The sequence below is a fragment of the Heterodontus francisci genome, chromosome 9, assembly GCF_036365525.1.
Source record: "Heterodontus francisci isolate sHetFra1 chromosome 9, sHetFra1.hap1, whole genome shotgun sequence".
In the NCBI taxonomy this organism is placed as follows: domain Eukaryota; kingdom Metazoa; phylum Chordata; class Chondrichthyes; order Heterodontiformes; family Heterodontidae; genus Heterodontus; species Heterodontus francisci.
In genome coordinates this window covers 19,178,020-19,190,278 of record NC_090379.1, presented here as the reverse complement: position 1 = coordinate 19,190,278, position 12,259 = coordinate 19,178,020, and the positions used below count along the sequence as shown (strand labels likewise).

General features: G+C 39.9%; 1 protein-coding gene across 4 annotated transcripts in view; it reads left to right on the top strand.

The window, feature by feature from the left end:
• entpd5a (ectonucleoside triphosphate diphosphohydrolase 5a) overlaps positions 1 to 11,923 on the top strand; it is a 45,113-nt gene extending 33,190 nt beyond the window's left edge. For all 4 annotated transcript variants that reach the window (XM_068038645.1, XM_068038642.1, XM_068038643.1 and 1 more), the window contains 7 exons: positions 1,999 to 2,078; positions 3,178 to 3,239; positions 5,125 to 5,226; positions 6,969 to 7,109; positions 7,195 to 7,251; positions 8,597 to 8,712; positions 9,446 to 11,923. In XM_068038645.1, the coding sequence (XP_067894746.1) occupies positions 1,999 to 2,078; positions 3,178 to 3,239; positions 5,125 to 5,226; positions 6,969 to 7,109; positions 7,195 to 7,251; positions 8,597 to 8,712; positions 9,446 to 9,532 (645 nt within the window). In that variant the 3' untranslated portion in view covers positions 9,533 to 11,923. The remainder of the gene's footprint in view (positions 1 to 1,998; positions 2,079 to 3,177; positions 3,240 to 5,124; positions 5,227 to 6,968; positions 7,110 to 7,194; positions 7,252 to 8,596; positions 8,713 to 9,445) is intronic.
• The last annotated feature ends 336 nt before the right edge of the window (positions 11,924 to 12,259 follow it).

The following is a 12,259-nucleotide window of genomic DNA, read 5'->3' as shown; positions in this document are numbered from 1 at the left end:
CATCTTTGGCCGACTTTCGAAACACACATTGGATAACACCAAGCTGACCCTTGGGACCAAGCTGATGGTTTATAAGGTCTGTGTTCTCAGCACCTTGCTATATGGCTGTGATTATGTTTAGATAGAGGATCTGGATCGGCGCAGGCTTGGAGGGCCGAAGGGCCTGTTCCTGTGCTGCAGTTTTCTTTGTTCTTTGTTCTTTGAAACATGGGTGACTTACAGCTACCAGGAAAAGAAGCTCAATAATTTCCATCTTCACTGTCTGTGGCACATTAGGGTGTATCCTGGTAGAACAGAATCACAAATTTGGCAGTCCTCGCTAAGGCAGAGCTCCCAAGTGTGTTGGCACTAATCAAACAGAGGCGTCTTCGGTGGATCAGACACATTCACAAGAAGACAGTCGCATACCCAAAGACCTTCTGTGTGGTGAGATAGCCAGGGCCAGATGACCAGTGGGGCACCCAAAGCTCCGCTTCAAGGATGCGACTAGCGCATATCAAATGTTGACTTTCGTACCTGGGAGTCACTAGCTGGCGAAAGAAGGAAATGGTGACACATCCTGTAGACTGGTGTGCACTACCAAGATGACCAGTTGCTACAGCAGCTTGATAACAGGCGCCAACGTCAAAAACAAGAACTCACGGTGTCACTTGGCAGCTTCACCCGTGCGGCACTTGTGGCAGAACCTGCCTCTCAAGGATTGGCTTTCACAGCCATCAACAAAGGTGCACCAAGAGAAGGCACTGCACCTAAATGGATTGTTTGCTGTGTGTCCATCATCTTTCATAGATGGAAGGATGCCAACCAGTGCAGTCACTCGTGAAGAGGTGACATCAACACTGCAATAGGCAGTTAAAGCTGTTGTGAATAAGAGTCTGTGCTGGGGTGAAGAGGAAGATTTGCAACATTAGACAGTGTTTAGTATGTGTGTAGTTTATTTTTATTCATTCACTGAACATGGGTGTTGCTGGCAAGGTCAGTATTTATTGTCCATCCCTGATTGCCCTGAACTGAGTGGTTTACTAGGCCTTTTCAGAGGGCAGTTAAGAGTCAACCACATTACAAAACATTACATGCCTGATAGTTGTCATATTGGAGGAAAGACATTAATTTTAGCATCATTTTCTAATGAAGTTTGAATAGTTGTTGCTTATCAGGTTGAGGATATTGGTGCATGTTGCAGTTCATTACATCTAAAGTTCGAAGGAATCTCTCTTGAAAGAAAAACTTGCATTTATGGAATGTCTTTCATGACCTCAAAGCCCCAAAGTGCTTTACAGTGCTTTACTTTTGATGTGTAGACACCATTGTAATGTAGCCAATTTGTGCACAGCAAGGTCTCACAAACAGCAATCTGATTAAATTAGGAAATCATTTCTTTCAGTGATGTCGGTTGAGGGATAAATTTTAGCCAGGACACCCCGCCAGGAGATTATTCGTCTGTTTGGGAGGACAGACAGAGTTTAATATCTCAACTGAAAGACCCCACCTCCAACAGTACAGCACTACCGCAGATTTTGTGCTCAGTGTCTGGAGTGGTGCTTGAACCTACAACCTTTTAACTCTGAGGTGATAGTGCTGAGCTACAGTTGACCTACTAGAAAGCTTTACTTTTTATTTCCCTATGGTAAAGAGGCCAGTGTCCATTGTAATGCAAGTTGTAATACTGCTTTTGCTGTCAAATGATTCCAGCACCATTTTATTAACTGTGTGGTGAGAAACATTCACTCAGCACATAAAAAATGAAGAATAAGTCTTAAATAAAAACAGAAAGTGCTGGAAGAATAAGTCTTGCCCTGTTATTTTAATTTCCCTTTTTTCCTTGTTAGCAATTGAATTTTCACCTTAATCTTATCACTAGCATACTGTGCTTGTGCCTGTGAAATTTGGGTTTGAATCAAACCCAATCTAATGCAATCCTATTCGAGAAACTGAGGAAGGAATATTTGCATTGAATCTTTTCTGTTGAGTTGATGTGTTTCTTTTTCAATCTTGTAGAGTACACTTCATGCTGCACCTGAAGAATATATCAGTTCCTTTGAAATGTTTAACAAATCCTACAAACTGTACACCCACAGGTGCGTTTCATAATACGAGCCTTTCAATAAACTTTACAACAAAGGTACAACCAATGTTATATAGTGTTGTATAGTGTTGTTAAGTGCACTATATTGGTTGGAGAGTATTGATAGTTCTAGTTAATTGTGACTCTGCATCTCTGTTAGTCAGGTAATCCGATTAACACAATACGTTAATAAATTTATACCTAGATATAAATCCTTATTCTTAAAGGCTTCTTGAGTGCAGTTTCTGAGACCCCATATGTTTGTACTTGTGATTGAAACTTTTGATTCCTTTTAAGAGAACCTTTTGTTTGTTTCCTTTTCTCTTCTCTTCTCTTGTCTCCATTCTCCACCCACCCCCCGCACCCCTACCCCCACCCCCACAACCATAACATTTAGTCCAGGGACACTAGGGGAGATGGTGGTATAGTGGTAATGTCACTGGACTAGTAATCCAGAGGCCAGGTCTAATGCCCTCAGGACATGGGTTCAGATCCCACCTTGATACCTGGTGGAATTTAAATCCAAGTAATTAAAATCTGGAATTGAAAGCTAGTCTCGGTAATGGTGCTAATGAAACTATCATCGATTGTCGTGAAAACCCATCTGGTTCACTAATTTCCTTTAGAGAAGGAAATCTGGTATCCTTACCTGGTCTGGCCTACATGTGACTCCAGACCCACATAAATGTGGTTGACTCTTAACTGCCCTCTGAAATGGCCTAACAAGCCAGTCAGGTCAAGGATAATTAGGGATGGGCAACAAATGCTGGCTTTGCCAGCGATGCCCACATCCCAAGAAAGAACTGAAAAAAAACTCAGTTCACTTGTAGTGCTGTGAGCCAGGTCCTACCAGGGTTTGAACCTGGAACTTTCCTAATCAGCAAGATTCCATTCTATACAATGAAGTGTGTATACTTGCCAAGCCCCTTTGAGGAATGTGCTGGTGCATTTACAATTAAACTTCTGCAGCACTGCCAGGTTAATGCTCCTAAGTATTAATACCAGCAATCAACATTGAAACAAAACATTTTCATCTACTTTTGCAGAAATAAAATTAGAATGCACATTACTATAAGTAGAATTCTGATTTATTCCATATTCTTGACCATTAGTTATTTAGGCTTTGGACTGAAAGTAGCAAGACTGGCTGTTCTGGGAGCATTGGATGCAAAAGGTAAGTGCAATCTTACGTTTGCCCTGCTGCAGTTTCCCTGGATCATAATTGCTTAGATTGACGCTTCGCTGAGTTAGGAATTTTTCTTATTCTTTCATGAGATGTGGGTGTCACTGGCAAGGCCAGCATTTGTTGCTCATCACTAATTCCAGGTGAGCTTGTTAGACAGGATTTGGACCACAGGAAGTGGAGGTGAATTCATGTTGTACAAAATCACTTCATGTTGCACTAAGTGTATGTGTGGACTTCCTGTGCTTTGGAATCAATCCCATTTACACTACAGGAGAAGTGTTTGTACTTTGGCAGTGATACAGAAATGACTCAACAGTTATTTGAAAGTCAAATGCTGGGCATATCCAAGCCAAGCCTAGGTTTTGTTCTTGCCCAAGCTCCACGCTTTTTCCCTCCACATGCTCTCTTTTCTCTGTCCCCACCAGCCATCACCCCCCTCCGCCCCGCCCCTTCAACACAAGGGAAGCTGAGGCCAGTTGTAGTACCCCACCATTGCCCTGGCTGAGATTAACCGCACAGACTGGAAGGTAAATCAGAAACCTCTCTAGTCTGTATGGCTCAGTGCCAAACCTCATGGTGCACTTGTGTCCTGAGTCATTATGGGTGCTGGAGTAGTTCTGAGATTGTGGTTGTTCCATTTCTAGTCCTCTTACTTGATCTTCAGTCCATAAAAATGGCATAAGTTTAATTTTCCTCAATTCCTTTTACTACAGGGGCGTTTCTTTTGGGTTTTGTTTTGGTTGAGGTAGAAATTGTATTTTTAGTGCAAATTCAATTTCACAAAACTGCCTTGAGATCTAGTTTATGACTGCAGGTGAACACTAGGTGACCCTCTCCTCCTCCTCCTCAAAAAGAAGGGTGGGTGTTGGGATTCCGATCAAGAGAACCTCCTGGAGCCACTGCTCTTCCTGTTGACTTGAGTAGTACAAGAGGTCTGAGGAAGAAATGTAGATTGAGATGGTCAACACTCTATAGATCACACAAATATAGATCCGTTCTGATGAAGGGTGATCGACCTGTTTCTCTCTCCACAAATGCTGCCTGACCTGCTGATTATTTCCAGCATTTTCTGTTTTTAGTTCAGATTTCCAGCATCTACAGTATTTTTCTTTTGTACTCTACAGATCATAATGGTTTGTGTACTTCTCAGGTCATAGAATATTCTGTCCAGTTGTTTGCCATTAGGTTTAACAAATGGGGCAGAATCCATGATCAAAAATTGTCAAAGGAGTAACCTTGAAATGAACACTTGAGACTTTCACTTTCTTGTTCACGTGATGGGAAAAATAAGTGGGTTCTTCCATGGTTTAGTTGATAGCACTCTAGCCTCTGAGTCACAAGGTTCTGTGTTCGAAACACACTCTAGGGCCTGAGCATGAAAATCTAGGCTGATGCTCCAGTGCGGGGCGCTGCACTGTTGGAGGTGCCATCTTTTGAATGAGATATTAAACCGAGGCCCCATCTGCCTGCTCGGTTGGATATAAAAGATCCCATGGCACTATTTCGAAGAAAGGTAGGGGAGTTCTCCCCGGTGTCCTGGCCAATATTTATCCCTCAGTCAAAATCAAAAAAGAGATTATTTGGTCATTATCACATTGTTGTTGGTGGGAGCTTGCTGTGTGCAAATTTGCTGCTGCGTTTCCTACATTACAATAGTGACTACACTTCAGAAGTACTTCATTGGCTGGAAAGCACTTTGGGATGTCCAGTTGTTATAAAAAGCACGATATAAATGCAAGTGTTTTTTTCATCTTGGTAGGACTTTTAAAATGTGGATATCATTGTATACAATTTGTACTTTTTTCTTCAAACCTGTGTATTTTATATTTCTTTTTATTGTATCCTTCTAAAAGCTGCCCATTCTTTCTTTCAGTCAGTGAGAGCAGAAGGTATAGGAGTTCATGTTTACCACAGTCCTTGAAAGCTGAATGGAAATTTGGTGGAGTCAACTACAAGTTTGGAGGAATGAAGGAAGGTAGAATAATGTTGCACACAAATAGGCAATCCTGTGATGCACAGAACTTAATTCAATATTCCCATAAAATGCACCTCAATGAATGAATGAGAATATCTCACAAATAAATTGATTAGTACTACATGCCCATGGGTATGCCTTTCACCAAAGAGCCAAGAATATAATCTTCTACATTATTATACCCTTTACCTCACATTTATTCCCCCTGTGGCCTCCGTTCAGCACAGCTGAGTTCAAACCACATTGTAGAGAATTGTAGGAATCCACGTGTTACCTCTCCAAGGTATAACCAATTGGTTTTGCACCACTGGATGAAGTTTTTCTATATAGAAAAACAGTAATATAGGACCTGTACTGTGATATTGTAAGTTTAAGCCCTACATCACATTGGTGGAGCTTGGTACCACTTTTAGATCGCACCGGTTGGCCAACAAATCAAAATGGAACAATTTTTATTTGTCTCTTTAATTTAAAAAAATCATAAAATTTAAAGAAAACGCATTTTAACTGGCAGCAAAGTGGAATGACCTGTCTGTTCAGGTAATGTGTATAAAACTGCTTGAGTTTGACTCTCTTGCAATTAACAACATTGGATTACTGTCTTCTACTTATCTTGGGATCCACTCTGAAGTACAGAGTATTTTGGGCACTCCTGGTGGTTCTATTGTGTATGGGGGGGATAAAGTGCATTGTGGTACTGTACCGTACAGATGAAGATTGATTGATTCCTAGTCTATGGTACAATGTTTGTTGACCTCGGTCATCACTTGAGGGCCATTAAAATTTATATGTTCCAGGTTAGAGAAGAGAAATCTTATGATCAGATGGAATGACCTGTGTAAAATTTCTGTGTCAGCCATGGCTCAGTCAGCAACATTCCCACCTCTGACTTAGAAGGTTGTGGGTTCAAGTCCCACTCCAGAGACTTGAGCACAAAAATCTAGGCTGACACTCGAGTGTATTACTGAGGGAGTGCTGCACTGTTGGGGGTATTACCTTTCAGATGAGATGTTAAACAGAGGCCTGTCTGCGCTCTCAGGTGGGCATAAAAGATCCCATGACACTACTTTTTAGATTTTAGATTTTTTAGATTTGTTTAGATTAAGATTTAGATTTTAATGTGGGCGGCACAGTGGCGCAGTGGTTAGCACCGCAGCCTCACAGCTCCAGCGACCCGGGTTCAATTCTGGGTCCTGCCTGTGTGGAGTTTGCAAGTTCTCCCTGTGTCTGCGTGGGTTTCCTTCGGGTGCTCCGGTTTCCTCCCACAGCCAAAAGACTTGCAGGTTGATAGGTAAATTGGCCATTATAAATTGCCCCTAGTATAGGTAGGTGGTAGGGGAATATAGGGACAGGTGAGGATGTGGTAGAAATATGGGATTAGTGTAGAATTAGTATAAATGGGTGGTTAATGGTCGGCACAGACTCGGTGGGCCGAAGGGCCTGTTTCAGTGCTGTATATCTAAATCTAAAATCTAAAAATCTATTTTGAAGAGCAGGGAGGTTATCTCTGGTGTCCTGGCCAATATTTATCCCTCAATCGACATCACTAAAACAGATTATCTGGTCATTATCACATTGCTGTTTGTGGGAGCTTGCTATATGCAAATTGGCTGCCACGTTTCCTACATTTACAATGGTGACTACATTTCAAAACTATCTTTATTTGTCTTAATTTAAAAAATCATAAATTGGCTGAAAGGCGCTATATAAATGCATGCCTTTCTTTGTATTTGTAATCACAGTTCCCTCTAGCTTCCAATCCTGCTACACTGAAGTTACAAAGGTGATACAGAAGAAACTTGATCAGCAAGATGAAATCAAAAGCAGGAGTTTCTATGCCTTCTCATATTACTATGATCGAGCTGTGGATACTGGAATGATTGGTGAGTGAGCAGCTTGAATTTTTTTTTGTTCTTCGTTCTTAAGTCTGAAGCCTGTTTTCAAAAGTTTTATTACTCTTTTTTTTAGATGGTGAGAAGGGTGGTGTTATATTCGTGAAGGATTTTGAAATGAAAGCATTAGAAGGTATTTTATTTTGTCTCTGAACTAGGAATATTCCGTGCTTAAGGTAGTTACGTGAAAAGTTTGTATCCTCTCCGTAAACAAATAGATCTGGTTGTCATAAGAACAGTGTTCAGCCAGCCACATCCTGCCAACAAGGAAGACAGCATTTTCTACAGTGCCTTACACTGCATTCTTTTTTTTTGTGGAAAGCCATGATTCCATTATAACTCTTACTAAAATTACATTCCAAAGCAAGATTTTATGGGGTCTGGGGGAGGAAAGAGTGTAGAAAGCAGTCCTTTTCAGTGTAAATTCTTGCTTTTCTGATGGAGCATTTTTGTTCTTGTCAAAGCTTATTGTCTTTCTAAACAAACAGAAGTGACAGGAGGTAGGCGAACAACCTACCTAATAGTGTGGGAGTACCTTCACCATACGGACTGCAGCAGTTCAAGAAGACGGCCCACTACCACTTTCTCAAGGGCAACTAGGGATGGGCAATAACTGCTGGCCCTGCCAGCGACATCCACATCCTGAGCCTTAAATTCCCCTGGGTATTAAGAAACTGAAACCTGTTTAAAGGATTATTGCATGAAAAAGCAACAAACTTTAAAAAAAAATATGCAAGCACGGGGTGTATGACCTGGGGCATTGTATGTGAAGCTGTCAAAACAAAAGGAAACTTAGCTTGTCTTTCTCCTCAAACACCGCTCTGGTTTCCATAATTATTTACACAGATGATACCAGAACTAAGAGGTTCTACCTATCAGGAAAGACGGAGCTGGCTGGCGCTCTTTTTCTCTAGAAGAGATTGAGTGGTGAACCAATAGGCGTATTTAAAATTATGACTAGGTTTGCTGAGGCGAAGATAGGAAAGATGTTTTCACTTGTGGGGGAGTCCAGAACTAGGAGTAATAAATATAAGATGTGCCAATAAATCCACTAATGAATTCAGGAGAAACTTCTCGAACCACTCTTTAGGCAAAATGTGGAACTTCCTATCATGTGGAACAGTTGAGGCAAATATCATAGATGCATTTAAGAGGAAACTCACTAAGTACAAGGGAGAAAAGATTAGGATATGCTGGGTTTAGATAAAGTAGGGTGGGAGGAGGCTCAAGTGAAGCATTAACGTCAGCGTAGATCTGATGGGCCAAATAGCTTATTTCTATGTTGTAAATTCTATGTAATACTTTTCCATGAATGTAGTGCCCCTTTAAAGTTGGCAAATTATATAGATTTTAAAAAAGGACAGGAAAGTGACACCCAATTGTGATGTGTTTGTAAATTCAGTCATTCTTAACAGACCAAATGAAACTGAATCATTCCTGTTTTCCTGCAGCCTAATTATGAACTTTGAATTCCTCAGTGTGCAAAGACTTAAATGAGGCAGCCACAGGCAGTCCCTTTTTATGCATGGATCTAACATATATCACTGCCTTACTCAAGGAAGGGTTTGGATTCTATGATAACACAGAACTACAGGTAAACATGTCGCCTATTTTGATTTCACTTTCACATGTACTTTACGCAGATTGCAAGGTTGCCAGCAGCTCAATTTGGGGTTTCGTAGTAATGGATTCTTATTGGATTTGTATAAGTCTGGACTATTAATAATGCAGGTATTAGGGAGGGTTTACCAACACTATTTTACATATTAACAAGGCAAGCATAAAGATTCATCTCATTCAAGGTGTAGGAAGCACCTGTTTACTCATTGGTGATCATTAGCGGTTGAAAACAGCAGTCATCTTGCAAACCTCATCTGTCAAATCCACCCATTTTCAATGTACATTATGTGGTACTCAGTGTATGCTATAACATTGGTAAGGATTTTTAAAGTTATTTTGCATATCACCTGTTTTAAAATCCTGCTTTTTCAGGTTCTACATCCACTTTAAAAAAAAATGTAAAAAATGAGGGATCCAGGTAAATTCAGAAAAAATCATTTGAAAGTAGTTTTATTTTGAATAATGCTGAAAAAACCCAAAACAACCAAGGAACTTAAGCTAAATTACAACCCATAATTACTTTCAGTTCATGGACACTGAATATCACAATGGTTTTCAACATTGAGTAAAATTGAAGAACCTTATGGTTGTTGTTGTAACTCCTTCTACTGAACTGTGCTCCAGTTTATCTGCCTTTTGTGACTTGCTCTAGATGGAGGTTTGTTTTGTTTTATCATTTCTCATCCATGCATTTACTATTTTCACAGCTGACCAAGAAAGTCAATAATATAGAAACCAGCTGGGCACTAGGAGCAGCATTCCACCTCATTCAGTCACTGAAGACTACTCCGTGAATTGGAAAACAGAATAAAAGACACTTTTATTTACAAAGGGTACTGATCTGCATGATTGTGTCACTGATTTTTAAAAATAGGAACAAACCATGATTACTAGCGTGACGAGAGTTCACTTTTTAAAATTACCACCATGTTCAAAAATTTATGTCTTGTACTAAAGCACCAGATTTGATTCCAAATATGGATGTTATCTTGAATAGAGGAAGCTCAATCTTGAAGTTGATTGGGATAATTTTTTCATTTGAAATGGTAGGGGCACTGGAATGTAAAACCTTCCTATTGAGAACCAGTCTTCACTGTACCAGCACATAAAGATAGCATGCAGAGAGAGAGTCAAGGGCAGGCATTTTAACCTGTGAAAAATGGGCAGATGGGTGGCCTGTCTTATGAGGAAAGATTGGACAGGCTAGGCTTGTATCCGCTGGAATTTAGAAGAGTCAGAGGTGACTCGATTGAAACATACAAGATCCTGAGGGGTCTTGACAGGGTGGATGTAGAAAGGATGTTTCTCCTCGTGGGAGAATCTCGAACTAGGGGTCACTGTTTAAAAAATAAGGGGCCATTTAAGACAGATAAGAATTTTTTTTCTCTGAGGGTCGTGAGTCTTTGGAATTCTCTTCCTCAAGGCAGTGGAAGCCGAGTCTTTGCTTATCAAGAATCTATCTACCCCGCCTTAAAAACATTCAAAGGTTATCGGAGGTAGGCGGAAATATGGAGTAATCACTTCAGCCATGAACTAATTGAATGGCAGAGCAGGCTCGAGTGGCCTATTCCTGCTCTTAATTCGTATGTTCATACGTATGTTCGTAGTGGTAATGTCATTGTACTAGTAATCCAGAGAACATGGGTTCAAATCTCAGCACAGCAGCTGGTGGAATTTAAATTCAATTAAATAAATTCTATCTGGAATTGAAAGCTGGTATCAGTAATAGTTCTGTGAAGCTATCATTGTTGTAAAAACCCAACTAGTTCATTCATGCCATTAGGGAAGGAAATCTACCATCCTTACCTGGTCTGGTCTATATGCGACTCCAGACCCACAGCAATGTGGTTGACTCTTAACTGCCCTCTGAAAGGGCCTAGCAAGCCGCTTAGTTGTCAAGGGCAGTTAGGGTTGGGCAACAAATGCTGCTTTGCCAGTGATGCCACATCAAAAAGAAATTTTTAAAAATGTAGGAGGCTGCTACAGTGAGCACCACCTAGTGACCAGGTTAGTTTTTTCTTAAACCTTGGACCAAAGAGACCAGCATCTGAGATCAGACTGTCTGGAGAGGGAGAAGATAAAGATAATTTAAAGCAGGTAAACATCGAGGAAGTTGGAGGTGGGGATGGGTACTATCCCTTGAATACCACAAATATCTAATCAAATTTAGATTTTCAATTATAGCTTTGAAAGATGGATCACTTTTAACCTCTATATAAACTTAATGTTACTTTTAGACAAGTTTAAATTTCATAGAAGATTAAAATGAAGTATTTCCACCACTCTGGAAGATGCAAGATCCTGCCTTAATTAGACTCTCATCCATGTTACATAACTGGCTTATGAGTTGCGACTCTTGTATGATAAACTTTGCACTGTAAGATTGTTGCTGTCCTATTGTTTCTAAGACTTCTCAACTTGATTACCATGCTGTTGTTTTGTAGTATTTCAAATTTAAAGGTATAGCTGTAACAAAAGTGGCTGTACTGTGGAATCACTAATGAGCTGTTAAATCAGTTTAAAAGTAACATTTATTTAATTACAGTATTTCACTTCTAGCCACTAGGATGATATACCTCTCGTAATCCAAACTATGCCAGAAAGTTGTTAAATTTGAGGATATGCTTTGTATTAGCATTTTTGTTCAATATATTGGCAAGAGTAAGTTTCAAACTATTTATACATCACCTGGTCTATACAGCTGTCCACTGGAGGCCTAGCTCACCAGACTGACTAGTCTCCAATTATTGTCTTAGCATCTTAACGCCTCAAATTGAAAACAACCTTAGCAGCCTAGCCTTCAACCAACTAAAGTTCATGGTTCTGGAAAGCAGGAGAGCACTTTTGGCAGAGAGAACACTTCACATGGCTGCTGTATGTTAACTCTTTGCAGTTGTACTTTATCTCCATGAACTCTAGAATTTATGCTATCTCCTCTGGTACAAAATTATTTTTGCTGCTCTTGATTAAAATGTATATATCACATTTAACTGCATGATGGTTGTAATTAATGAATTTTATATAAAAGGTTTACTTGGTGATTTTATTATTGAAAGGAATTCAGGACATCTACATGCACAGTTTCCCAATTTCCTTGTCCTGTAATGTAAATTCACTTGTATGTTATCCATCATGAATTGTATCTACATGTTCAGAATTTTTAAAATTAAAAATATTGAATTATATGAGCGGTTTGCTTTCTGCTACTTCACCAGAATACTCAGAACAAGCAGCATTCTCACCTATCCATCAGGTAGGAGCTTTTAGCAAAAGCTTCCACCTCCCTGAAAGCCAGGCAACACTGTTCTATCTGCACAAGATATTTATTTGTTGGTTTGTCTCCTTTTGAATTTGCTCTCCAACTTAAAACCCATCTAGATTAATAACAGAATATCAATGGCTCACGAGACTCCATAATTATGCACTTATGCAACACAGACAAACCTTGAATGGTCCTGCTTTATTGACATAATTTTCCTCTTGAATTTGAATGACTAGAATTGCTTTGGTTTTTAAAAAAT